Here is a 24,705-nt window from a genome sequence, read left to right on the forward strand (position 1 = left end):
GAGATGTCTGCTTCTGTTCCTGCTCCCCATATGTCCACACACACATCAATAGAGCTGCAGCGGAAGGAAAAACCTGTTACTGGGCTGGCTTTCGTTCACCACAAACGCTTCATGTGTGTTCTGGATCGGTTTCGTTCACAACGTTCTAGAATTTCCTAATCCCGGGCGGAGGGCTTGATCCCATCCATAACTTTTATTCATCTGACTTTTTTCTCGTATGGGCGCCAGATTGAGTAATTTTGAAGCAAGGCAAGTTTATTTGTAGAGCTTTCTATACAAGGCAATTGTGCTTCACAGTTAATTCAATCACAATAAAATGAAATCAATCCATAAAACATCAATAAAAGCATTAAGCATTAGTCACAGTCTGGAATTGAACGTCATCAGAGTCAAGGCCTGTCTCACATTTTCTGAAAGTGTTGCAGATTTCAGCAGCGTAAACCTGACACTTTGTCTAACAGTGTTTAGTCCATACTCTGGGGACCAGCAGGAGGCCACTCCCTGAGGTTCTCAGAGCCCGTCGAAGTGATTCATGTGGCTTGTCAGAGGTGAACTTTGGTGCTAGACCATGAAGAGACTTGTTCACACGCACAGCTCTTCTGAAGTCTATTCTCTGAGTGACAGGAAGCCAGTGCAGAGACCGAAGCACTGGACTAATGTGCTCATAATTCCTGGTTTCAGTCAGCTTCAGTGAAGTGGTCAAATGTGTGACTGCTTTCATCACCCTGGTATTGTGTAGGTTCTTGAGTCATCTTCTGTACTTGGTAGTTGAAGTGTCTATATCTAGCTGCGCACTGAGCTAAACCTTAGTGTGCTGACGAAGCCTTTTGGATGAGAGGTGAAACGTTCGACACTTCAACTACCAAGTACAGAAGATGACGATCAAGAACCTTCATTGAACCAGTTGAAAGGCAGATTCCATAGTAGTCTTCTGACCAGTCTCTCTGCCTCAGTGTTAAAATATAATGTCACGTGAATGTCTCCTATTGAAACACATTCTCTTTGAGCCATTATGGAACTCTGTGAAGCCGTATCTGTCAAGGCAGTTCTTTTTCTTTTCAGATCGTTGTAGCCCGAGAGGTGTGAAGATTGCCTTTCAAACCAGTGCGGTGTACTACTTTATAATTCGATTTTCTTGAAACTTGTATTTTCAGCCTGGTTTAGCTTGCATTCATGTATCGCATTTATGATGAACAGGAAATAGCTGTATTCATGGGCCCCCTTTTTTTTTTCCTCGTGTTGAAATTGCTGGTCCTCTCAAGTGAAATATTATGTATACATCACATTGATTCCTGTAATATAAATTTGACACTTTTGCTGAAATGCCAAGGCTTTGTATGAACTGGAGAATCGAATCGAATCTCTGTGTGTGTGGTTTGTCAGTCTTCCATTGCATATTTCAGCCTTTACACTTGAAGGAAATACTTTGAAGTGACTACATGACTAATAGTGCAAAGACAAATGTCCATTCTCGATCAAACTTGCTTAATTCAACTTTATTTGTCTGGTTTTGTGATTTTTCCTATGAGTGACCAATAGCGATGATTGTATCGTGTAATTGGAACAGACTTACGCTCTCCATTTGGTTCATATGTAAGCAAAGTCTTACATTGTAAACTGTTCTCACCACAACTTCTCAAATGAATGTTGACGTCCGTGAAGCTCGAGAAATTAAAACCCATTGCGCAAACTTCTCTCTTCTCGAGGGATTCCAATATCAGCATCAAATCTGACCTTTTTGTCCAAACCGCTGCTTCTAAAATGAGATGTTCATGGCAGCGCGCAGAGAAATGCTCCTATGGTTTTGCATTCTGACAGAGGGAGGCAAGCCACCGGCCACTGCTCTAATATTTCTCGGACCTGGAGTGGATTATGTGGTGTGGCATGGTATCACAGACCACGCACTGCAGGCTTTTACGAGCTCTCCGAGGTGATGCCTGCAAAGGGGATATGCTATCAAAAGCAGCTTTCTCTTTTACAAGCCGCTCACCGTCTCGCTGTAAAAGGATCACATAGATAGACGGTCTCTGAACTCAACTCCCTGTCCCTGTAAAGAAGAGTTTGTGGACCCAAATGTTCGATCTTTGAGTTCACTTTTTTTTTTTTTTTACGTGCTGTTTTTGAAGAAGTTTCCATCTCCCATTGCGGGCATAAACAAGATGGTTGGGTTTCGGGTTTGGGGGTTTGATGATACATTTTTCTGTTGGAGGTGAAGGAAAAGCCAAAGAGAAAAACAACAATTGTTCAACCTGTGTATTTTAGAGGGTTTTGTGGGGATTGGGTCCACACTGTCACTATGTTACTTTAGCCGCAATACTGACAAAAAATCTGCCTTTTTTCCCAATCCAGCTTTCCTTTCCACAAGTGAACAATTGTCTCTGTCTCTTTTATCTCCAGACCGGGGACGTGCGCCGGCTCTGCGTCCATGGAAAGGTACAAGGTTTCCAACGAGTTTCCAGACGACACACTCAACTTTATCAAGATGCACCCTCTGATGGATGAGGCCGTGCCCTCTATCGCGCACAAGCCCTGGTTCTTGAAGACCATGGTGCGGTGAGTGTTCATTAGCACTTGACAGTCTGGGGAGAGCTCCATAACACCAGCATTATCTCTTCAGCCCGCAACATTACGTAAAAGGGTCATTAGTGCTCGGCAGTGACCCAGTTTCTGAGCGCTGAAGTTGATCAACAGTTTAATTCATTCTCCCTGAGCAGTGGCAAAGTCATGTGAGGGCGCTCTGGTCTGTCAGAGATGAGACACTGGGTAACCTTTGGAAACAAAAAAACATTTGATAAGTTACTTTGGCAGTGGGGATTAATAAGTGCATTCTGTACGTTCACCAAGCTTCCCTACAGAGGATTCAGAAACTAACCTCTTTTGATTCATTATTTTCACTAATGTCTATGTGACTTAACAAGTGATATATATAAAATATGTGTTTATATATTAAGCTACTGGTTGTTAAAGAATTATCAATGGTGTTCGAGAGGATAGATGAAGAATAGGCAGCATTCAGGATGACTTGTACAGGAGAAGTTTATTTACCATCGTTGCGGGACCCGGAGACATGAACTCGAGACATTGTGCTAGTCCTACCATTCAAGTCTGTCTGCTTCCACAGAAAAGGGAGAAATGCTTTCTCAAGCATCAACTGATACGCAAGCAAAACATTCAGTGGCTGAGAGTGGGCGCCTGAGCACCACAATCAAGGCTATGACAGAGATAGCACGACACTACAGCTTGACCCAGTGTGATAAATAGCGGTTTAATGATATCCTCTAACACTGGTAATATCAATATTTTAGTTAGAATGTTTACCATAGTGAACATTAGGCTTAACCATTGTTCTCAGAGTGCAGAGACCATCTCTCCAAACCGCATATATAAGGAATATGTAACTTGGTGGAGAGATCGTCTCGATACGATAGAGAACTTGCATAGTGCATAATGACACTTTAGACACAATTTTTGCTGAAACATAATTTACACGATTTGATTATATTATATGATATTATAAGATTTTGCTTAACATTGTATCCAGATTTCTTTGTTTGACCATTTTTGTGATGTTTCACCTCCTTATTGGACACTGACAGAAAGTGACATAGATAAAGCACAACAATTTTTAACGGTTGCCGTGCCAACCATGTTATGTCAATGGGAAATGAGTCAAACTGCTATGGAGCTTTATCCTCTAACCTTTATCCATGTCAACAGCTTAAAAATTCTATCAAAGATGACTTTTCTGCCCAACATTTCTTGCTGCTTCACTGAAATAAAATATTTCTTTTATCTAAATAAGACATATTTTCAAAAGCATTAAAAGCTGTCATATGCACTTCAATGTGCAGCTCGTAAACAAACAATGTCAACGGCAGAAACAAAGATGTGTTCAATAAGAATTGAATTTCAGTACAGGCTGTTCAGGCAGCGTAATCTGTTTAGATGGTTCTTAACACAACAAAAGACTAAAACAAAACTACATTTCAATCCAAATCAACTTTGACAAACTGCTCCTGTACAACAATGAGGTAAAATTCTGTGATGTATTTCTTTATGAAAAGGGAAATGCAATTATAGACAACACAAGCAATAGCAATGCTCGTTGAGTTTCTGCATTATAGCGTATTCCCCACTCCTCACATAGCCCATTGCACAGTAGCCTTTTAAGATGGCTACTGTAACAATATTTGGCCCTTCCCGCAAAATTGCCCCTCTAAAGATATGATTCAGCGTGACAAGACTTTGGAACAGGAAAAAGTTTTCTCCGTGCGCTTTGGCTCCTCTCCAGAGTTTCTCCTGGAGTGGCTCCCAGAAGCCAGTACAGTGTGGCTGATGCTGTTTGATCATAAAGGTCTGTCTGGCCTTTCGCTGCTGCTGCACACAGACATTTTAGCTCCACTCTGGGGGCAAGGAGACGACAAAGCACCATCGTCCCAATGGATAAAACTCGCTGACGGGACATTTGTACAGAAAGTTTAAAGTCTTTGAGTAGTTTTTAAAATCTGACTTGAAGCGGGGGATTTTTGAAGGGATGTTACTGTTCAAACTTCCCTACCTCGAGCTTTCCATCGCGTTATTCATGGGAATCTGTCCGGTTCTGTGTTCTGTTTCATTTAAGCATGTCCTTTCATGACTTGCGTGTTTTTGTTGTGGCGTCCGAATGTCCAGGGAGAAAGAAGCAATGCACTGAAATTTCCCACGACGCATTCTCAAAAGTAGTGAGCAGTAATAGCAACCATTAAAGTTAGCTCTGTTAATGACCAATAGCTCCCCTCCCAGGCAAAAGGGAAACAATCCAAGCCTTTTTCTTCCTTCATGTAAAATAGAGGTTCGACCGATATACCGGGCCAATGTTTAGGGATTTTAAAATAAAGGCTCTTGACTGATCCGGTGCCAATGAAAGCCGAAATCTCTGGGACCAAAAGGTTTTTGCATTGGAAAGAGTTAAGTCAAGGCTATAAAACGAGTCCATCCACAACTTCCAAGGCCTCAGGGGAAAAGAGAAACATTGCGATGAAAATTGGTTACCTACAAGTTAGTTTGGTCGTATTCACAACCCCCTTTTGATCCGAATCCCGGCCCGTTAACTCTGATCCAACTCTGATCCGGGCCAAAGAAGCGAACCCTGGTCAGGCTGAAAACGTGGGTCTCGGTTCAGGTCAGACGAACTCTGAATCAGATCATTTGGTTTGTGAATGCAACTGAGCCAGAGAGCGGAACAAAACCAGGAAGCGAAAGTTGCAGGTCTTTGTGCGTCTGCTAAAACCAAAACAAACGAGTAGCGCAAAGACAGAAGAGCACTGACAATCACGACATTCATTATGAAATGAAAAATGAAAACGCCATGTGCAGACCTTCTATAATTAGAGCTAACTGCTCATACTAAATTTACACCAAAACATAGCCATGACTCGTAAATATGAGGGAGAAATCTTTGATACAAGCAGCGACAGAGGCCAGAGAGCAAAGCCCTGATCAGATCCTTTTTAGTACCTTGTTCCGCGTCTCTTTCCCTCGGACAGTCGTCATATGTAGTTTTCAATGTCTCTGCCCGGAGCCTTCTTAGTTGTCATGTAAAGAATATCTCCAGGGTGTACCAGTCCTGCTTTAGTTCCGCTTTAGAGCTGGTTTAGTCCCGGTTTTGTCTCGTCTGCCGCTCATGATGAGTAGGCTATTGGCTCATTTATCTCCCATTTCGTAAAAAGATCTGTGCGTTCCGAGTGTAGACTGTCACTGTCACATATTCAATATTGCGAAAAGAAAAACCAACACAGCCACAGTCTGATACCGCTCCATTTTATTCACAAAAGACGAAACAGGAAGTGGAATTTAATCGACCAATCAGAGAAGCGTGTTTCTTGTTTTTCCTGTAGATGGTTTTGCTACAGCGCGCTCCCATAGGCGTGCAGAGGAGATATGCATTTAAAATGTTGGTTCGATTGACTGGCTGGAAAGCTAAAACAATGTTGCAATTCTGGTCCCCAAGCGAATCGAGTCTCAGGTGTGAATCCAAGTAAATACAAGTTTCACTAAAGCTCAGTCAATATGGACAGTCATTTTGAAGCACAGAACTTTGAGAAATGCCGCGGTGAGCAAACGGTATGCTAATGCTAAAGGAGACATGCTAATGCTAGCGGAAGCGAATCAAATCTGGAACAAAAACGATGATTGAAATACCAAAAGTAATAGAATATCATTGGCCACAGCTGGAGTGGCCAAACATGAACTTTTTTACAGGATTTTAGACCAGACATTTGGAAAAATCAGCCGAGCATATCGGCATCAGCCAATAAAAGAGATCGAACTCTAATGTAAAATCTCTGTTAAATATAAGGAATCTGACTATTGTTTATCCATAAATATTAAACTGCCTCTTGAATTTGGTTGGTCCTTTTTGCAGAAATCCATTAGAGCCTAAGTCGATGCAGTGCACTCAATCTGTCGGCGATTCGGACATGCCGCTCACTACTTTCTCCACGGCTGCGTGTCCGGATCAACAACAGAATCAGTGCGCTGTGCATGGAGCAATTGTGGTTTTCATGAGATGACTTGTTGAAAAGAAAGACACAACCACATAACAACACAGCCCCATTAATATCAAGACAACTCCTACCAGTGACTCGACAATTCTCACATCAGCCGACATCCCTTTAAAGACCGGCTACAAGCGACATTGTTCAGCTTTTACAAATGACTTCCAACGGCTCACATCTCCGAAGCTCTGACCTACTTAGCACTCCGCTCTAGTCAGAATATGCGCGGCTTTCATCAAGGTTATCCCACTCCTTCGTTAGTGCGCGATATCACTGGGGCACATTACGAGCATTTCTTTACATAATGAGGGATCAGACTTGCTCCTTTGTGTTTGAGATGACACCGCCGCGAGAGCAGCCCGAGCATGCAAGTCCAAGGCAGGAGTTTAAAAGCATTATGTAAGCTTCCGAAGTATTATAAAGGCCATACGGGGAGAGAGAAAAATGAGCTCCTCGGTGAGATGTTCCGAGTCCCCTATTAGGGATCCTATTCTACAGTGGAGAGCCAAAGCAGTAATAAGCTTTGATCCTTGTTTCGTCCAAAGGGGAGGCCCGGTATGCAGCAGGGGCTTGGGAAAGGGAAATAAAACGTCTTGACAATTGTTCTATGGTGCAGCAGGCGCTCAGCTGGTTGGACGCAGGGGCTGTAATCTCACCGGGCGCCTATGAAGAACACTCCCCAGATTGTGGCTGAATGGGGGGGAAATAGGAAAGACAGAGCACTACCAGATTCTCCCGTTTGATGAGAGCAATCTTACTTCGCACTGGGAGACTTCTGTAGCCCAATTTTTGTTTTGCAGAGACAGTGTGCAATTTGAAAAAGGCGGCGTCTGGGGGATTGGATAAGGAGGGAAAGGCAGTGTGTGAAGCAGAAAAGAACAATAGAGACTTAACCGAGCCCATTTTCTCTGGTTTGGCTTTACGCAAATCTGAAAGAATCTTGGGAAAAGGGTCAAGATAGTGACAGAAATAAGAAGAAAAACGAGCATGAAAATGCAAGAAAAGAGCAACAGAAAAGTGAGAAAAAGCGATGAAAATGTGGCAAAAATTTGATGATGATAATGCGGGGGGAAAAATGATGACAAGGAGGAAAAAGATGAGTTTAGATGAGTTTTGTAGGTCTTAGCTTTCAAATGAGGCGTTACACTGGCCTATAGGCTGTGACCGTTTAGATTTGGGCAATGCTGAACTGGAGAAAATACACTTATGGAAGGCTATGGATCTTACATTTCATGGACTATTCCAGTTTCAAAGGCACAAAAATATATATGTCCTTTTGTTGCATTATAAAAGGAAAAAAAGGAAAAAATGGATAGATGAAATGCTATTGACAATCCACACATGCAATAAATGATGAAGCAGTTAGGTTGTGACTTAATCAAAAGAACAATGGTATAGCTAACTATATACTTTGTTGATGTACATTGTGTTGTTACGTGGTAGTGTGTGAGATTGAACTGGAAACATTTGTATTCTGACTTGGACCTCTTCTCAGAGACTGGCCCTGGGTGGCCTAAGGTCAAAGCTTAACTGCACTGACAGGACTAAAATTTCATCTGAAATGGTCTTCCACACTTCTTTTTCACCTCTCCGGTGCTGTGGCACATTTTCTCACGATAATGCTTGGCACTTTTAGCAATTTGAGGTGGAACTTTGCACCTTTTCCTTATAAAAAATCTTCAAATTCTCAATTATAATGTCAAGAAATGCCCGTGTGAGACAAGCTGTTCCAGTACTATGCCCCATTTGACCCTTTGAGAGTGGCTTTTTACTCGCATTAGTAACACTGATTTTCAGAGGTGGGAAGCAACAAAGTACTTGTACTGTACTGTACTGTACTGTGCTGTACAGGTATCTGTATTTTACTATGGATTTATGTTCCTGGTGACTTTTTACTTTTACACCTTGCTTTTAAAACACAAACAGCAGAAATAGAGACTTAATCTGCCTTTGGTCTCTGCTGTAAATATGAATCAAAGCCTGTTTCACAAATATAGACCCTTGGCTGATATTCACTGTACAATTGTACATACAGCACTTACTATATTTATACAAGTTTGTCCCTTGAGACTTAATGTCTCATTTGAAAGAGGGACCTGTTTCAAACACATCAACTTCTTGGCCTTGCACAGCTACATTAGCATGTTTTTGTTATTTTGTAAAAATGTAGAATAAAGGTTTTAAAAGCAACTACAAATGCTAGTACACTAGCTGCAGTTCTCATATTTGGGATAAATCAGCACTTAAGAACAATTTAGAATGATTAAAATATAAATAAAAGCCTATAGTGTAATGCCACCTCTAATTGGATAATATTTTAAATCACGTTTCCACGAGACATCAATAATGAGACATCAATAATGTCTCAAATGTATCAGCCACTATTCATTAAAAAATGACTTGCATCATTCTAAGGTAATTAAAAGAAAATAAGAAGAGGTTTTTGTTAGCCTGGCCTTAGCCATCCGTAAACTCCAGTCAATTATAATTTTCCTACATGTTACGTCTGGGTCTGATCTCAGTTACATCGGTTGAATTTCCCCAGCGAGCGGGGGAGGCGGGTGTTGTAGGCGACGTCAACCATTTGCGCTGGGTTTGCTAGTTGCAGTTTGGCAATAGCGGCGAATACGAAAGTAAAGGAAGCTCTTCAATCCGTTCTGGCTCGGCTCCCAAATATCCACAAATTTAAATTGAAAGCTGCTGTCTCCAAGAGTTATGATAGCTGCTTCACTCACTCGGGTGCACTAGTGATCGGGTAAAATCAGATCCAATCGTTTCAAAGGAGTTGACCCCTCCCACCTGAAAACGAAGCTCAATTGTGAAGATCCAGACCCTAAATGAGTACGAGAGTATGGTAAGACCAGGCTAGTTTTTTGTGTGTTTCGTGCAAAAACTAGCTAACCATACCTTTAAACCAGGGGTGGCCAACCCGCGGCTCTCGAGCCGCATGCGGCTCTTGGCCAATCAGAGTGCGGCTCTTTGCATGATTGGAGATGTTTAATACAATGCAGCTCTTTGCAAAATAATTGGTAAATATTTCCCATAAACTGTAACAGTCTTTGACCAAAAATCCAACCATCGTCCTACAGACCCTGTTTCCATCTCTACACATGAATGAGAGTCCGTATCTCCCTCCTTTTCGAGGCGGTGCGTAAAAGGTGCCCGTGCGGCAGCCTCAGTCAAAGCGGGATGTAGGTTGAACAACAGACAGGCAGATCGTGGCACTAGGATCAGCTTCTGTGCTTTTCAGATTTCTGATCAGCTACTCTTTATTTGATGCAATTTGGCCACATATTCACAGAAAAAGATCAAAATTAGGAAATGGAAAAAAGCGGAGCTCTTATGTAGCATATGATGCGAAGCGCGACATCGTAACGCGGAAATACGCAAAGTCATTGACTTTTCTTTCACACGTGCTATAACTGTAACAGATGCAACTTAAAACAGACTCTCAGATGTCCAGAGGCTCCTGGTTAAAGTTCATGAACTTTATGCAGCCTAGAGTGCGTTCTCTGCACAGTCCAGTCAGGACGAAGCTGCAGGCTCTGAGCGCACAGGCCATGGGCGAATCAGAGAAGGGGGCTCAGTGGGCAGGGCCCCACATACAAACACACCCCAGCATTAACATTTTTTTAATAATAATAATAATCTAATTCTGTCTCAGTCAGAACAGGAAACACAAAATGTCATTTAATATACATGTATTTCAATCTTGTTGAGGAGTAAAACCACTCAATCTAACACAATTATTTAAAAAAGAAAAGAAAAAGGCATAAAGTTATAGTTTATTGTGATTAAATAAAACGGTCACATTCTATTTAATCACAATAAACTACCGCCCTGGAATCTCGCTAATGGTCGGTGCCTTTGTGGCTCTTCACAGGATCAAGGTTGAAAATTTCGGCTCTTGGTCTCGGACTGGTTGGCCACCCCTGCTTTAAACCATCAAACCAAAGTGTTCTTGAACTGTGCATGAACGGTTTTCTTCGCTGGCGACTCTTGAGCTTCATAAAGTTTTATATAAAGTAAATTCACGCACAGTAGAGCGTGATGCATAAACAAAGCACACACTGCAGGTCCATCAGTGTGGAACTGCCCTATAACGCTGACTGATTAAACCTTAAGGGGTCGAAAATGTATTTGAAAACAATCAGGAGATCACAGACCTCCCCAAGCATAATAATAATTCTCATTTTGCACTAACCATAACAGGTCAAAATAGTCCAATAGTCCCATATTCCAAAAATGTAACATTGTTTTAATTTGTGGCATCGAGAAAATGATGCTTCCACTGTTTATAGTTTTTGTCATCATGTCCTTCCTCGTCCTCATTATGTCTTGGGACGTCTCATCTCTTCTGTCCAAAATCAGTGCCAAAAACATATTCTTGACGGATTGCCTTTACCGCTTTTTAACTGCCGCTGCAATTTCTTCCACAATGAACCGTCCCATTTCCAAGCTATTGAGTTAAACAAACTTGCTTTCCCTCTAATAGCACTGCTGTTCTTGCTCTGATGCTGTATTTGATGGATGGTGTGGTCTCGTGTGATCGCAGATACCGTTTGACGCGCATCGTGGTGGACAGCGAGGCGGGACCCCACGGAAACCACACGGTCGTCTTCCTAGGGTCCGAGAAAGGCATTATCCTCAAGTTCCTGGCCAAGATGAACAACGGATTCCTCAACGACAGCCTCTTTCTGGAAGAGCTCAACGTGTACAATCCTGACAAGTACGTGCAATGTTACACTGCATATGTGTGTTATAAGTGTGGGGAGAGGTTTCGAAAGTCAAAGCCAAAAGGTTTAGGGTTGGAGCACGAAAACCAGATGCTGTGGAAAAGCCTAAATATAGGACCTTTAGAGTATAGGACCTTTAAAGTGCACATGAAATGGGAATGGGTCGAATTTGGCTTTGGTAACTTATGCCCCAAGAGGCCATGAGCGCCACTGCAGGTGTTGCACCATATTGCGTTGTTTTACTCTTTATTTGTCCGTGAGAGTAAATACTACGCTGATAGAAAAGACAAAGGGAGAGAGGGATATGGTACATCCAATTACACAATGAAGATATTTTTTTTTTCACTCAAACTTGGCTGTAAATACTTTTTAAGTGGTGCTAGCCTGCAGTTAGCTTAACCCGTTAGCCTGTTAGCTTCTTCTTCGCGAATCCATTAGTGTGTATTGTGGCTCCGACACGGTGCAGGCAAAGTTGCAATTGTAGTTTTCTGGCCAGAGACACCAGGGGGGATGAAAGACCCCACAATCATCCCATTAACACTTGTATTACCCACAAAGGGACTACGGAACGGGTTTATTAAGGTAAACAAGTTACTTAGTACTGCTTTCAAACAAAGAGCTACTGTCTAGTCTACACTGAACAATGAGACAATTTGCTTCAAAGCACTACGTTTAAAAATGTCATTGATGGCAATGTATTATTTTCAAAGTATGTGTGAAAAGTTTCTGTACCTGGCACAGTGTTTCCTTTGTACCAACAGTCAGTGATTTGATCCTTGACCAGCCATTTGGTGTATTGAGACAGGAAGAAAAGTTAAAATATTATTGAAAGTGGAATATTATTTTGACATTTTGTAGTTTTGAGTAGTGCTCTACTATTTTAGAAAATAGAAGTTACTAAGAAGAAAACACTGCTGCATTATGGTTCCTTTATAGACTATATGCTCTTTGTTAGCACAAGGTAGCACTTTAGCAGAGACTTTGTAAGGCGGTGCTCGGGGCTAAAAGTTGAATAAATCAAACAAACGGATACTGTTGCTATAATGTTCAATGGAAGAGTGCATGGCTTATTGGTGCATACGTTTCCATCCGCTCCGCCAAGCCACCATCACCAGTGGTCCGCTCCCTCCAACCCAAAGCAACGTAAATCTATCCAGATGGCTACTCTATCATCTCATAGAGTTTTATCAAGTTACGCTGTGCTTGACCACAGCCTCTAAATTAAAGACACTCACCCTCAAGGCTTTGGATAACCTAGTCGTGCGGTTCTCAGCCGCCGTGCAGGCCGGCTCCTCCGCAACTTCGCTTGATTAAAGGAAAGACACACATTCGGAGTTCGATTCTGCCTCTGCTGGCCTTTCGGTCGGTGTTGGTGGTGTCGGTGTTTGGCTAAGCGTGGTTTGGTATTCTTAGGAGAAGTCGAATGCGGCAAAACCTGCACGAGTTAAAGCGTGCCAGAGCAAATATTTGGATGAGGAGTAATGGATGAGGTGGAACGAATGGCCGTACAAACAGAGGGGGGAACGGGCGCAGAAGAACGTAAAGGGGGAAGACGTAGATGCAGCCGGCGAGTAGAATGTGGTATTGTGTTGGACAAGATGGAGGAGCAGGCAGCCAGTGGACAAGAGGCTTTTCAAGGTTAGCAGTGTTTGCAGTCCAGCATGTGGCTTCCAATGATGATGGGAGGGAAGGCAGGACCAGCCCATTCTGCGAGGCATTTGTGTTCAGCGGCACCTACGTCTTATCATTTGCACTTTAATTTTCTATTCAATCAGCTTTATTGTTATTTCTAAAAGCACAAGGAGTCATACTTGTGTTACTCTCAATAATTAATAAACCAAGAGGAAAAAGAACAACTCTTTCACCTATTGCTCCACCACTACTTGAACAAAGGCTGAATTGTTAACGTATTTTCTTCCAATTAAAGATACAGAAACATAGAGAGGAGCAAAAAGGCCAATAAATACATAATGAGATGAAACCGGTCTTTCCGAGCATAAGGCAACACATAAAACAGTTTTACACTTCACCAGTGGCAGGCTAATATAGCTGTCTTTGCCTAGCTTAAAGGAACAGGCAGCGTTTTTTCCATACTGACAAATGTTGTTCCCTTAGCTTAGACGAGCTAAGGGTTGGAGCAATATGAATTGCTGGGAGAGGCAAAATGCTAACAACGTCTTTGGTCTAAATGGCGTGACTGAGTGACAGTTACGCATCAACTCGTAAGGAAAGAAAAAATCTCAGTACTCAAAGCAGTACTAAGTAACGTGTTTACCTTAATAAATCCTTTCCGTAGTCCCTGTGGGGGTAATACGAGTGTTTATGGGATGATTGGAGGGTCTTTCATCTCCCCCTGGTGTCTCTGGCCAGAAAACCATGCTTGCAACTTGACTGCCACCGGACCGGAGCAACCAATACACAACAGAATCACGAAGAAGAAGCTAACATGCTAATGGGCAAAGCTAACAGCGGGCTAGCGTCACTTTAAACAGTACTTACAGCCAAGTTTGAGTGAAAAAAATTATTTCCATTGTATATTTGGATGTACAATATCCCTCTCTCCCTTCGTCTTTTCTGTCGGCGTAGTATTTACTCTCCAAGACAATTAATAAGTTAAAAAATCACAACTTGCTACGACACCTGCAGTTGCACTTATGGCCTCTAGGGGCAAGAGTTACTTAGTACTGCTTTAAGCAAGACATTGAATTCCACTTTGATGACTGCGCCAATAGCAGCCATCCTTTGAATGAACCGATATGGAAAATAAAAGTAGTGCATGTTTGTTTATACTGTCTTCTCGGGCCATGAATTGAGCCGTCTCCTGTCCGTCTAGCAACACGACAGTAAGTGACCATCCCTGCCTCTCTCCATGGATCGTCACAGGCCCGGTCATGGCGCATTACTCAGTGGAGATGGACTCTAACCTTTAATTGAGAGCGTTAATGCGGTACCCGAGCCCTGCACAGATAGATTAAGACCCCGGAGTGGGAGGATTGTGAGTGACATACCCACAGGGATTACAGAGGGACAAAGACTATCGCGGACGTAGCAGGAAGGAGCTTTTTTTTTCCCGAGTTAAGTGCAGGGTTAGCGCTAACAGCTCACACGGCCCATCTGTCTGTTTGCTATTTCTTCATCTACCGACTCTCTTCCTGACCCCGACTTTATCTTCCGTTGCTTCCGACCTCGCGTTTTTTCCTTACCTGCCACGTCTTAATCTCCTTTAAAAGAACTCAAAGTCTTATATCTATCTCCCGAGTCTCTCAAAACTTTTTCCACAACTTCTTTTCCCTGACAAAGACTGCCGGATCAAAGATTGAGCTCTCTCCCTCTCCTCGCCTCTTGTGTCTTTCAGGTGCAGTATAGATGGAGTTGAGGACAAACGCATCGTCGGCATGCAGATTGACAGCAAGAGCCACGCGCTGTGGGTTGCCTTCACCTCCTGCGTGGTGAAGGTGCCGCTGTCACGCTGCGAGAAGCATGGACGTTGCAAGAAGTATGTCTGGTTCTTCAATGCCCATCCACAGGTGTATTGTGGTTGTATCTGGATCTGTGATTGGTGTTTTCTGTTTCAGGTCTTGCATCGCATCCAGAGATCCATACTGTGGCTGGGTGTCCGAGGGAGCTTGCCGACAGGTGGCTGGCAACACGAAGTAAGTAAAAAGTGCTTCTTAGGGCGGAGGATTTCCATTCAGTTTGTTCAGTTGTGTTAGCAGATGGACGAAATGGGGAGAGTTCAGTTTTCTGACTGCCTAGTTCATGGGCCTGCAACCTTCAACATCATAAGAGCCACTCATCACTCAAAAAACGGCTAATGTTTTTCCATCAAAACTCAAAAGGGCATAATGGTCGCCAACCCCTGGCCTGGCCGATCAGTTGGACTTGGCCCAGATTGAGACTGTGCAGAGATAACCTGCCCGCTTTATTGCCAGAAAGCAAGTCGAACAGGCCCGGTCCATTGTTGTTGAGCCAAAACACAGCAGTCTTACAAAGTCCACTGAGAAGAGTGTAATCCAGCTTGATTTCCAAAGAGCGCCTTTGGTTTACAGCAACTTCACTTAACCTCTTAAAGGAACAGGCCACCATTTTTCCATACTGAGATTATGTTTTTACCTTTAGACGAGTTTAGATGAGTTTATACGTACCTGTCTGGTCTTTTTGCGTGCCCGTGGAAGAGCGCTGTAGCTTCCAACTTCACCCCCGTTTGGAGCTATAGGAATATGTTGGGAGAGGCTAAATGCTAACAACATCTTTGGTCGTTTTGCGTGAGGGCAGACACAAAGACCAGACAGGTACGCATCAACTCGTCTAAGCTCAGGTAGGAACTTATCTCAGTATGAAAAAATGGTGGCCTGTTCCTTTAACCCCCACCTGAAGCGTGGACATTTTCTCCAGTTTGGCTTTTTACGCAAATCTCAAAGCTTCTTGAAAAAAGTGTCAAAATAACAAGGATGAAAATGCAGCAAAAAACGATGAAAGAGTGACAAAAACGTGACAAGAATGTGACGAAAATGTGACAGAAAAGCAACATAAAAAGTGATGAAAAAGCCACAGAAGAGCAACACAAAAAAGCAACAAAAGAGCACAAAAAATTACAAAAACACGACAAAAAAAGTAGTGTCAAAAGTGATGAAAAAGCAACAAAAATGTGACAGAAAAAGCGTAAAAAAATATGACGAAAACACGCCAAATAAGCAGCAAAATTCAAATAAGTTAGGATCACTTTTGTAGACATTATGCTGTTGCTCTCCAGTCCAGAAGCGTTTAGTTTTGGGTAAAGCCGAACTGGGGAACTGGAGTTAAACTGGTTATCAATTAAGTCGACCACCAGCAACTGCTCTTATATAAAACATTTTTCTCTGGGTAAATGAAAGAGTCAATTGTTGTCTAGCACTTCTATGCCGAAAAAGTTTATTTTACTGCAGTCCCACTACTATAAAAACAGGACAATACTGTAATTAATAATCTGGAAAATCACTGCAAGTACAAAACTGCCCCAGCCCCTTTAGCCACACACAGCGTGGCAAAATGATCCAAAGTACATTCACACAAGCTAAAAAAAACTTTTATAATATTTTATGTTGCTGCATTTGACTAAAATTTTATGAACGATACCTCCTGTGAAATCAGCCATTTCCTGATTATTAGTGTTGGTTTTATTACGTATAATTTAACAGCTCATTGCTCGAGTTGCTGCCCTTTATAGGTAACTCCATACTACTGCAATAATAACAGTTCTTGTGGTTCATTCTGCTTGTAAAATGAATCGCTTGGTTGACCGCACATTTCCCACAGCACGTTGTCAGTTATACGCCAAGAGACACAACTCCAACTTGCATCTATAAAATGAATGTAGTAGTGAAATCGTGGTAAATGATGTTGCTGCTTGTGTTTATTTTTACCGTTATAATGTGTAGGGTGAGAATTCTAGTATGCTAGAGGAGTTAGGAGTTAGCTAAAGAGGTGTTAAAGGGGCTGGATGCAAGTTCGCCATTTTATACTCACTACTGCCACCTCAGGCCATATGTATACGCCACCTTCTATATTAAGCTTGTGCATGATGGCAATTCGGACCCGAAGTGGCACCTTTTTGAGTGACAGTGCAGGATCTTAGAGGCAGTTGTGGTGAACAGGTCTGAGCTCACTCTACACATTAGGACATGGCTGGAACATGTAGGTGGAGTAAAATAAATCATTTTAACATTTTTAAACTCCCTATAGGCCCTTTAAGGCACTATTATGGACGATCATTTATAAGACTAATTCTCGCGATCCACTCATTGCTTGTTCCTTTAAACAGCTCTGATTTCGGACCCCCCACAAAAAGCTATCCACCATAACACTGTCTCTGAAGCAGTGATATTATTACAATACTGACAGCGCGTGTGTGTTTTGCAACTTTTATTAGACCATATCATACAATGTTTGTCGCGCCCGGTGGCGTTTGTTTTTTACAATTTGTCGCCTTTGATTTTTCTAATTTAATGGCTCGTAGCTGCAATTTCCCTCAGCTGAAAGGCCTGTTGGAAGAGGAATGGAAAGAAAGAGATGTTGGCTCCGTGCAGGCCCGGGTGAAGGGAAAAGCTAGATGACCGCGGTGACTGTAATTTGCGGCCGCACTTGTAATAAAAAGCTGGATTATTCTCCCTGAACAAACACGGCGCAGAGTTTTGAGGTTGGGAGAAACATTTTGCTGATGAAGTCATAACAAAAGGTCCAGGGCACCAGCGGCTATTTGAAGTTGAACGAATTTGATCCCTGTGTTCCAAATTGTCGGGTCTGGCAGGCCACTACGGCAAAAGACACAGACTTATACCCATATGTGCACGCAAGGTCTATGAAGCAGAAAACACACACGCGGCCTGGCCTATTATTTGAGTGCACAGGGCAGAGGGGAGTGCTTCGATTGAGGTTGTACTTTTGGAGCAGGCACACAGGCATTAAGAGGGCAGATGACCTCCCTGGGTGTTATGGCGCAATATTCCTAGATGAGAGAAGCCGGATTTGACCAGGTGTCTTTTGGGATGTTGTTATTAGCTCACAAGACTAAGAATGCAATAAACTGTTCACATAACGGTGGAAAGTTTATGTGTTATTGTCATTATACACTACCTGACCAAAAATAAAGGTCAGGTCTCGGTTCAGCAACACTAATATGCGCCCAAATATTGAGATCAGCTGAACCTGAACATCCTGAATGACCAGGTTATTACACGTTCTTCCCTGACCGCACGGGTATATTCCAAGATGACAGTGCCAGGATTCATGAGGCTCATATTGTGAAAGAGTGACCCCATTGAGAATATTTTGGATGTGCTGGAGAAGGTTTTGAGCAGTGGTTCACACTCTCCCATCATCAATAAGATCTTGGTGAAAAGATTAACCCGACACTGGGACATTGCAGGAGCATATTCAAACAATGCCACAGCAAATGCGGTCTGACCACATATATAGACAGTATAAAATTGAACCAAATAGAGTAAATATGTCAGTTTGTGTAAGCTCTATATCGTACAGGAATTATTTGTTGCAGATGAAAGTTCTTAAAGGGACTATACGGAGTTTAAAATAGTTAAAATGAAGTATTTTTATCCCCCGACATGTTCCATCAATGTCCTAATATGTAGAATAAGCTGTTCACCACAACTGCCTCTAAAATCCTGCACAGTCACTCAAAAAGATGTTAATTCGGGAAGTTCCGTCATGCACGAGCTTAATATAGAACCTGCAGTTACGCCAAACAACGGAGGTGGCAGTAGTGAGTACTAAAATGATCAACTTGCATCTAGTCCCTTTAAAGTGATAGTCTGTATATTCAAATTATATAGATTGTGTATAACTGACCGCATTGACCTGCAATTTGATACAATGTAAGTAATATTCTTTAAGTCCCGCCCTTTGTTGATCTCGGCAACCAATCAGAATCCCCGGTGCCACAACCTTGACCAATGAGACCAAGCTTTACCTGCCCGGTCCAATCCGGAGAAAATTTCTCTCTCCTTATTTTGCTATCTTAAGTCGGTGACCTGTGTTGGTTTGTTTTGGTGTTGTTTTGCCTCGTTCCTCAAAAAGTAGAGAGGGTTTTACCTTGTTTTTGGTGCCATCCATCTTTATTCTAAGACGCTAGGTAAACTTCTTCCTTCTGCATTGGTATAATTTACAAAGTCTCTCGAAGTGACAGGCGAAACGTCCTCATGACGGCTTAAGAACATTTGTCTACGAAACACATTCATTATAACACGATCATGAAGCCCTCTCGATTGAGACAGCTCTTGTGATTTCCAATTTGATCTCTATCGTGATTCCATCTGTTTCAATCAGCCTAGTCTGTCAATACGTCTATTTTTACCCATCTTTCCTCTCCTGTGCAGCCATCGAGCCTTCTCTCCTCTCTCTCTCTCTCTCTCTCTCTCTCTTTCTCTTTCTCTCTTTCTTCATCCATCTGGCCCTTCACCCATCGCATGCCAGCCCCCCCCCAATGTGCAGTAATGCCTCTTATACCTACTGCCTGTAAACAGCTTGGACAAGCAATATGGTCCCCCCTCCCAGTCACTCCCTGTTCATGCATATAATCATAAATGGGTTAAACTAGTCAACAACAAAACATAATCACTGCATTAAGGATCATTTACTGCTGTTGAGATCCATTTTTGAAGCCACAAATCATGCTTTATTGAGCGGGCAAAGGTGTCTGCCTTTGAAGATTGAGATTATTATAGCCTCTGCACGCTTGTCAACACAGTAAATTAAAATAAATGAAGGTAAGCTTAAAAAGACTCTGCTGCGCTATGTTACATTTTTGACTAAATTCGCTGACTGTATTAATAATTAATGCTATTTTTGCCTGACCCACTTCAACAACCAGGAGTCCACGCGGCGCGCCCACCCGCTTCACATAAGGATCCCGTCTGATGCAAGATTATATAAAACGCCAAATGCCTCCGAGTTGTGTACGGTGAATTCAGAGGCTGAGTTAAATATGCATCGAGCAGCTGTAGTGGATCCTCACCGAGAGTTGAACTGTCTGTAGTAGCGCGTTGAATGAACCGCTGTTGTCGTAACGCAGCCTCCTCCAGGACGTGAGCCCTTCAATGGGAGTTAGCGCTAACAGTTTATTCATTTGCATAGACGAGGCCAGACGCCGCATCTGGACTGTGACTTTCTCATTGCTAATTCATGCCGAGTATAAAAAAAAACCACACAGCAACTCTCTTTTCATCCGCACCGAGTCGGAAGTGCTTGTTGGACTGTGTTTCAAAGGCCAAAGAGGTTATGGTAAAAGCGTGATGGTCAAACCTTTACATTAGCGTCGCCTTGGTGAATAAATTACCTATGTCTATCTTTTTACATTTTCCAGCCTGTGTCCTTTTAGGTTAAACACACTGCCTCTACATCTTAGTGGCAATGATGAAATCCTAAACAAAAATGTCGTCAACCTCTGCAGTGGATGCATTTCTCAAATCCGATTGCTTGCTTCTAAGGTGTTTCTGGTGAGACGGATTTAATTGTAGAACCCGGCATCTGCTACTGTATGTAATTACATCTGTTTATATTAGGCAAATCACATAAGCAGATTACATTCACCTCCAAAATATGAAAAGAGGGGCACGCTGGGTGTTGCTTGAAGGATTGTTTTTTAAGAGGTTCCACCCCCCCCACCCCCGTTCCAATTAGGCTTCTGTCAAGTGGGCAGAGAGAGAAAAGAATGCATAAATTTAAATTTCCTCATAAAGATTAAAAAACATGAGGTTTCCTGAAAAAGGCAGCCATATCTGCGCTTTATCTTTTCTCTATTCTTGTTTCGTGGGGGATGCACAATACTTTGGGAATCATATACCGTGTATACTGCGTGGTTGAATCCAAAACCATGTGAGGTATTTCTTGGCTAATCCTCCCACTACATTCTCCTAACACAAGACTCTGATTCAAGATCTGGAGATGTGTCCCCCGGTGCTGCCCATGGCTTCTGAATAATTGTCCAGAGGCAGGAGGAAGGATGTCTGAGCTTTTTTTTTTTCCTTACAAACTGGTTCATTCACCATCAATCCGTGCATGAAAATCAGAATACCATAAATCGCTCTTCATGCTACGTGTGCAGCTTGCGGGGAGGGTAAGGTGGGCTGCTAATGGGAAGGTGGTGGTGTGTTGGGTGCAGGCTGAGAGAAGCTGCCATGCGTAACTCTTATCCCGGCTGACAGTTGGTCCGCTCCGATTCACAGATCCTCTTACTGTCTTGCGTGGTGGTCTTGCAGGAATAAAGCAAGTTTCGTTTCTGATTGACAAGAAGATCTTTCACTGCGGTGCCGCTCATCAATCCCCCCCCGCCGCCCCGCGCGTCGCATGATGGGCCCTTCAGCGTGGTTACCCCTCGCTGGAGCCGCCGCTGGCCCATGTGATGCCAGTGGATCAGACTCTTAACACAATTCAGGTTTGCGAGTGAAGCAAAAAAAAAAGAAAAAAAGAACGTGTATCACAAGGAAGAACATTTTGGTCCCCACGCCTGTGCTGTGTATGGTCGTGCGGCTGTTTGAAGGGCGGTTGCCATGTGTTGTTGTCGCATGCGGTGGCTCAGGTGAAACAATAGCTGTGGACTTGGATCTCTGACCACTAGCGGCGCGAGAATCAAGCGTTTGGACTGAATGGTCACATTTATATACCGCCTTTCTACCTGCTTTAGGCACTCAAAGCACTTTACATCAAGCAGACAGTCACCGATTCACACTCTCATTCTTACACCGGTGTACACAGACACTCGAGGCAAGGAGGGTGAAGTGCCTTGCCCAAGGACACAACGCCAGTGCGCCCCCAGGATTCGAATCCTCCGATCACAGGACGACATTTATTCATCATGCTGCATGTAAATAGAATCAGCTGAGTTCATTGATCCTCATTGGTCAACCAGCTTTAGTGAACCAGCCTGCCAGGACCAATCGGGAGGAAGGGGGAGGGAGCTTGATCGTTTACTTTTGAAAATTCTGTTCCTGCTCTCCTCCTTTCCCAAACAAAGAAGGGCTTTCTGGTTAAAGAGGGAGGCTTTAATCTTTTTATAAATGTGGGTCATTGGAAAACAAAAGAAACAGAAAGTTTGTGCCTTGCATTCAGTCAACACCAGTCATTACACATGACGTTTTGAGAAAGTAGGTATATACTGTATGACTACTTTACTGGGGGGGGGAAAAAAAACAAGCCTATTTTTAACTCCTCCACCCACTCCTATGGCAGTACCACCCTGACAACTCTCTCCACACACAGTGATTCCAGGCCTCCAGGGTACCTGCTACCACTGCTCCTCTTTGATTTAGCTCCAGCATAGACCGTCTCTCAGCTGCCTACACTGTTTGCTTCGCTCTTTGGGCCAATTTATTTGTGGCTCTCCCGTAGCTTTGGCTTTGTAAGGTGCGGTGAGGCTACTTATTGGCCAGTTTTTTTTGTTTTTTTTTATTCCATCCACTGACCGCGTTTGTCTCTCTGCTCTCCTCTCCGCAGATCGGCCTTTGAACAGGACGTGGCGCATGGCAACACAGATGGCCTGGGAGACTGCCAAAGTAAGCCCTTGCAACCATCACTTCTTCTCCTTCTTCTTCTTCTTCTTCTTCTTCTTCTTCTCCTTCTCCTCAGCAGACTTCCAACACTGCGCCACTGTCACCTTTTCTCCTGCTTCACAATCTTCCCCCTTCATGCTCGGGACCGTCCATCTGTCCTCTGTGTCCCCCTCCCGCTGCGTGTCTGGTCCCTCGGTCAATAGAGTCCCTGGTGGGCAAAGAGTGGGCGCCTTCTTGCGAAAGTGTTAGGACGAACAACGCAAACATTCAAAAAGGCCAGAAGGGCTCTTTCTTTTTTTTTTTTTGGGAAGGCTTGAATGTGCATTTTGGGAGAGTAGACAAGACGGGCGACACAGAAGTTTGTAAAAAGTCATTATCTGCCGTGTACACTGTTTGGCTTTGTGGAAGTGAATGGCACAGATGGGACTAACTGGTTTCCAACATCTGCAGCAGTAGCAGTATTGAATATCGAATAAAGGTCAGCACTCACTACACGACTTTTATGCCCGATTTTGGCTCTAATTCTCAGTCTTCTCGAGTCGTGGCTAGTCGAAGGCAGTCACACGGAGTCGGGTCTCGTAGTGTGGGGGGGTCAGGACTGGACTCGTATCGTGTAGTGTGGGCAGCAGAAAGACGTAACTAGACTCCAGTCGTAGGAAATCAAACATGTTTGATCATTAAGCCCAATTTTGGACGCACAGGAGAAACGTGGGTGATTTTACTGTCCCCAAAGCGAACACAGAGAAAGCAGCGGCCAACGACAGAGTGAAATAAAGACAGAAAAACACCGCAGCGCCTCCTTTTTCATTTCTCTGTCAAAACAGCGGCACAAACAACTCATTTCATGGCCCACACGAAACAGCACAATTTTATATCGCCAAAAGTTCACGACAACCACCTTTTCAAGCTACATTTCAACCGCGAACAGAGTTTAGCAGCACTTTCTCAGTTTAATAATAATAATAATACATTTTATTTGTAACGCACTTTTCATTCAAAGAATCTCAGAGTGCTACAAGAAAACTCTCACATTAAAAAACATCAACAATTATAAGCTTTCTTAAAAAGGAAAGTTTTCAATTTAGCTTTAAAAAAGTCCAGGTTTTTTGTTTCTCTCAACTGGAGACGAACTGTTCGGCTTCACTTCACCGCTAGCAGCTAGCCTCTCAACTTTCTCCACTGTCTCCTCCGCCACTTCCATCTCGTCTCCTTTTCTTATTAAATCCACTGAAATACGTCCCGCTTCTTCGTGTCGCCAACTTTGACGTTGAAGGCTTCGTAGTAGCAGTAGTCTAGCGCTGCGGTGTTGTGACATTGTTGCCACCGTTGACCAATCGGGACACGCACACATTTTCCCACGCTCACAAACACAGGCCTATCTTTGCGGATTTGGGGTCAGTTTTTGAAGCCGGAGGAGAAATGAAGCGGTAGAGAGGACAGACGCGCTGTGTTAGAAAACATCAGCTGTTTGACAGAATCGTGTAGTGTGTTCGCTCTTACGATTCTCAGTCGATATATGTGTGAACCCCCAGACGTTCTATAATCACACTGAATCTAATCGTGTAGGTGTGGACCTCCTATATGAAATCATTTAAGACTAGAAAAATCATGTAGTGTGTCCTGACCTTAAGAGGACAACACAAAGCTACGTTATTTCTAGCCAAGATGTCTTGAGGCAAACATTTTGATAATCCATCGCACTGTCAGTGAATAGCATGTCATCAGGAGCATGTTATGGCTTTTTGACAGTTAAATTGCTAACGTGACATATCAGCGTTTAACCTGGAATGTTCCGCAGATTCGTTTTCAATACGGCATCTGCATTTAATCATACTTTAAAACAAAAAAACCCCAGCAGTGTGTTCTGTTTCCCATCTGTTTAGTCCAGGGAACACGTAGCACTGAACCTTCATTAGTCTTAGAGGTCCGTAGATCACTTTTGTAAAAACAATATTGAGCTACAAGTCAATTCTGAATTACCTTAAAAAGTCACGGCAGAAGTCTAAACTCTTGACCGGCCGCGGAAAAACAAACACGTTTGGTCTAATTTCTTGTCTCCTCTCTTGCAGATACCTTCGTGGCGCTGAATGGTGAGTAGCCTATGCCTGCCCTGTCGAGGCAATCAAATAAAAGGCAGTGGGGATCTATTTCATTACCCTCCAGTCTTTAACCCAGCCACACCCGCTCATCTCCTCCATCAATCACAATGCTCTCCAGGAGATGAGAACTCCGCCCCCATTTGAAATTTATTAACGACATGGGTTTTTTTTAACTACATTTCTCTTCTTTTCCTTGATAGACAATCCTTCCAGCGATGAAGGTAAACAAAGTGTTTCCATAATGTCCCCTTAGTAGGAGACTAGCGTTGAAGCTTTTTTTTTTTTTTTTTGG

General features: G+C 43.0%; 1 protein-coding gene and 1 long non-coding RNA gene across 5 annotated transcripts in view; both read left to right on the top strand.

Annotated features, from left to right (window-relative positions):
• Positions 1 to 24,705, top strand: part of LOC306974783 — a 321,619-nt gene that overhangs the window by 134,974 nt on the left and 161,940 nt on the right. The gene's annotated exons all lie outside the window — the stretch shown is intronic.
• sema6a (sema domain, transmembrane domain (TM), and cytoplasmic domain, (semaphorin) 6A) overlaps positions 1 to 24,705 on the top strand; it is a 193,199-nt gene that overhangs the window by 127,724 nt on the left and 40,770 nt on the right. For 2 of the 4 annotated variants that reach the window (XM_079571681.1, XM_079571679.1), the window contains exons 12-18: positions 2,398 to 2,553; positions 11,092 to 11,265; positions 14,628 to 14,768; positions 14,848 to 14,925; positions 22,259 to 22,317; positions 24,384 to 24,404; positions 24,614 to 24,634. In XM_079571681.1, coding sequence (XP_079427807.1) covers positions 2,398 to 2,553; positions 11,092 to 11,265; positions 14,628 to 14,768; positions 14,848 to 14,925; positions 22,259 to 22,317; positions 24,384 to 24,404; positions 24,614 to 24,634 — 650 coding nt within the window. The remainder of the gene's footprint in view (positions 1 to 2,397; positions 2,554 to 11,091; positions 11,266 to 14,627; positions 14,769 to 14,847; positions 14,926 to 22,258; positions 22,318 to 24,383; positions 24,405 to 24,613; positions 24,635 to 24,705) is intronic. The other 2 variants (XM_079571682.1, XM_079571680.1) reach the window with 1 other exon arrangement.

The sequence above is a fragment of the Gobius niger genome (assembly GCF_951799975.1).
Source record: "Gobius niger genome assembly, chromosome: 1".
NCBI lineage: Eukaryota > Metazoa > Chordata > Actinopteri > Gobiiformes > Gobiidae > Gobius > Gobius niger.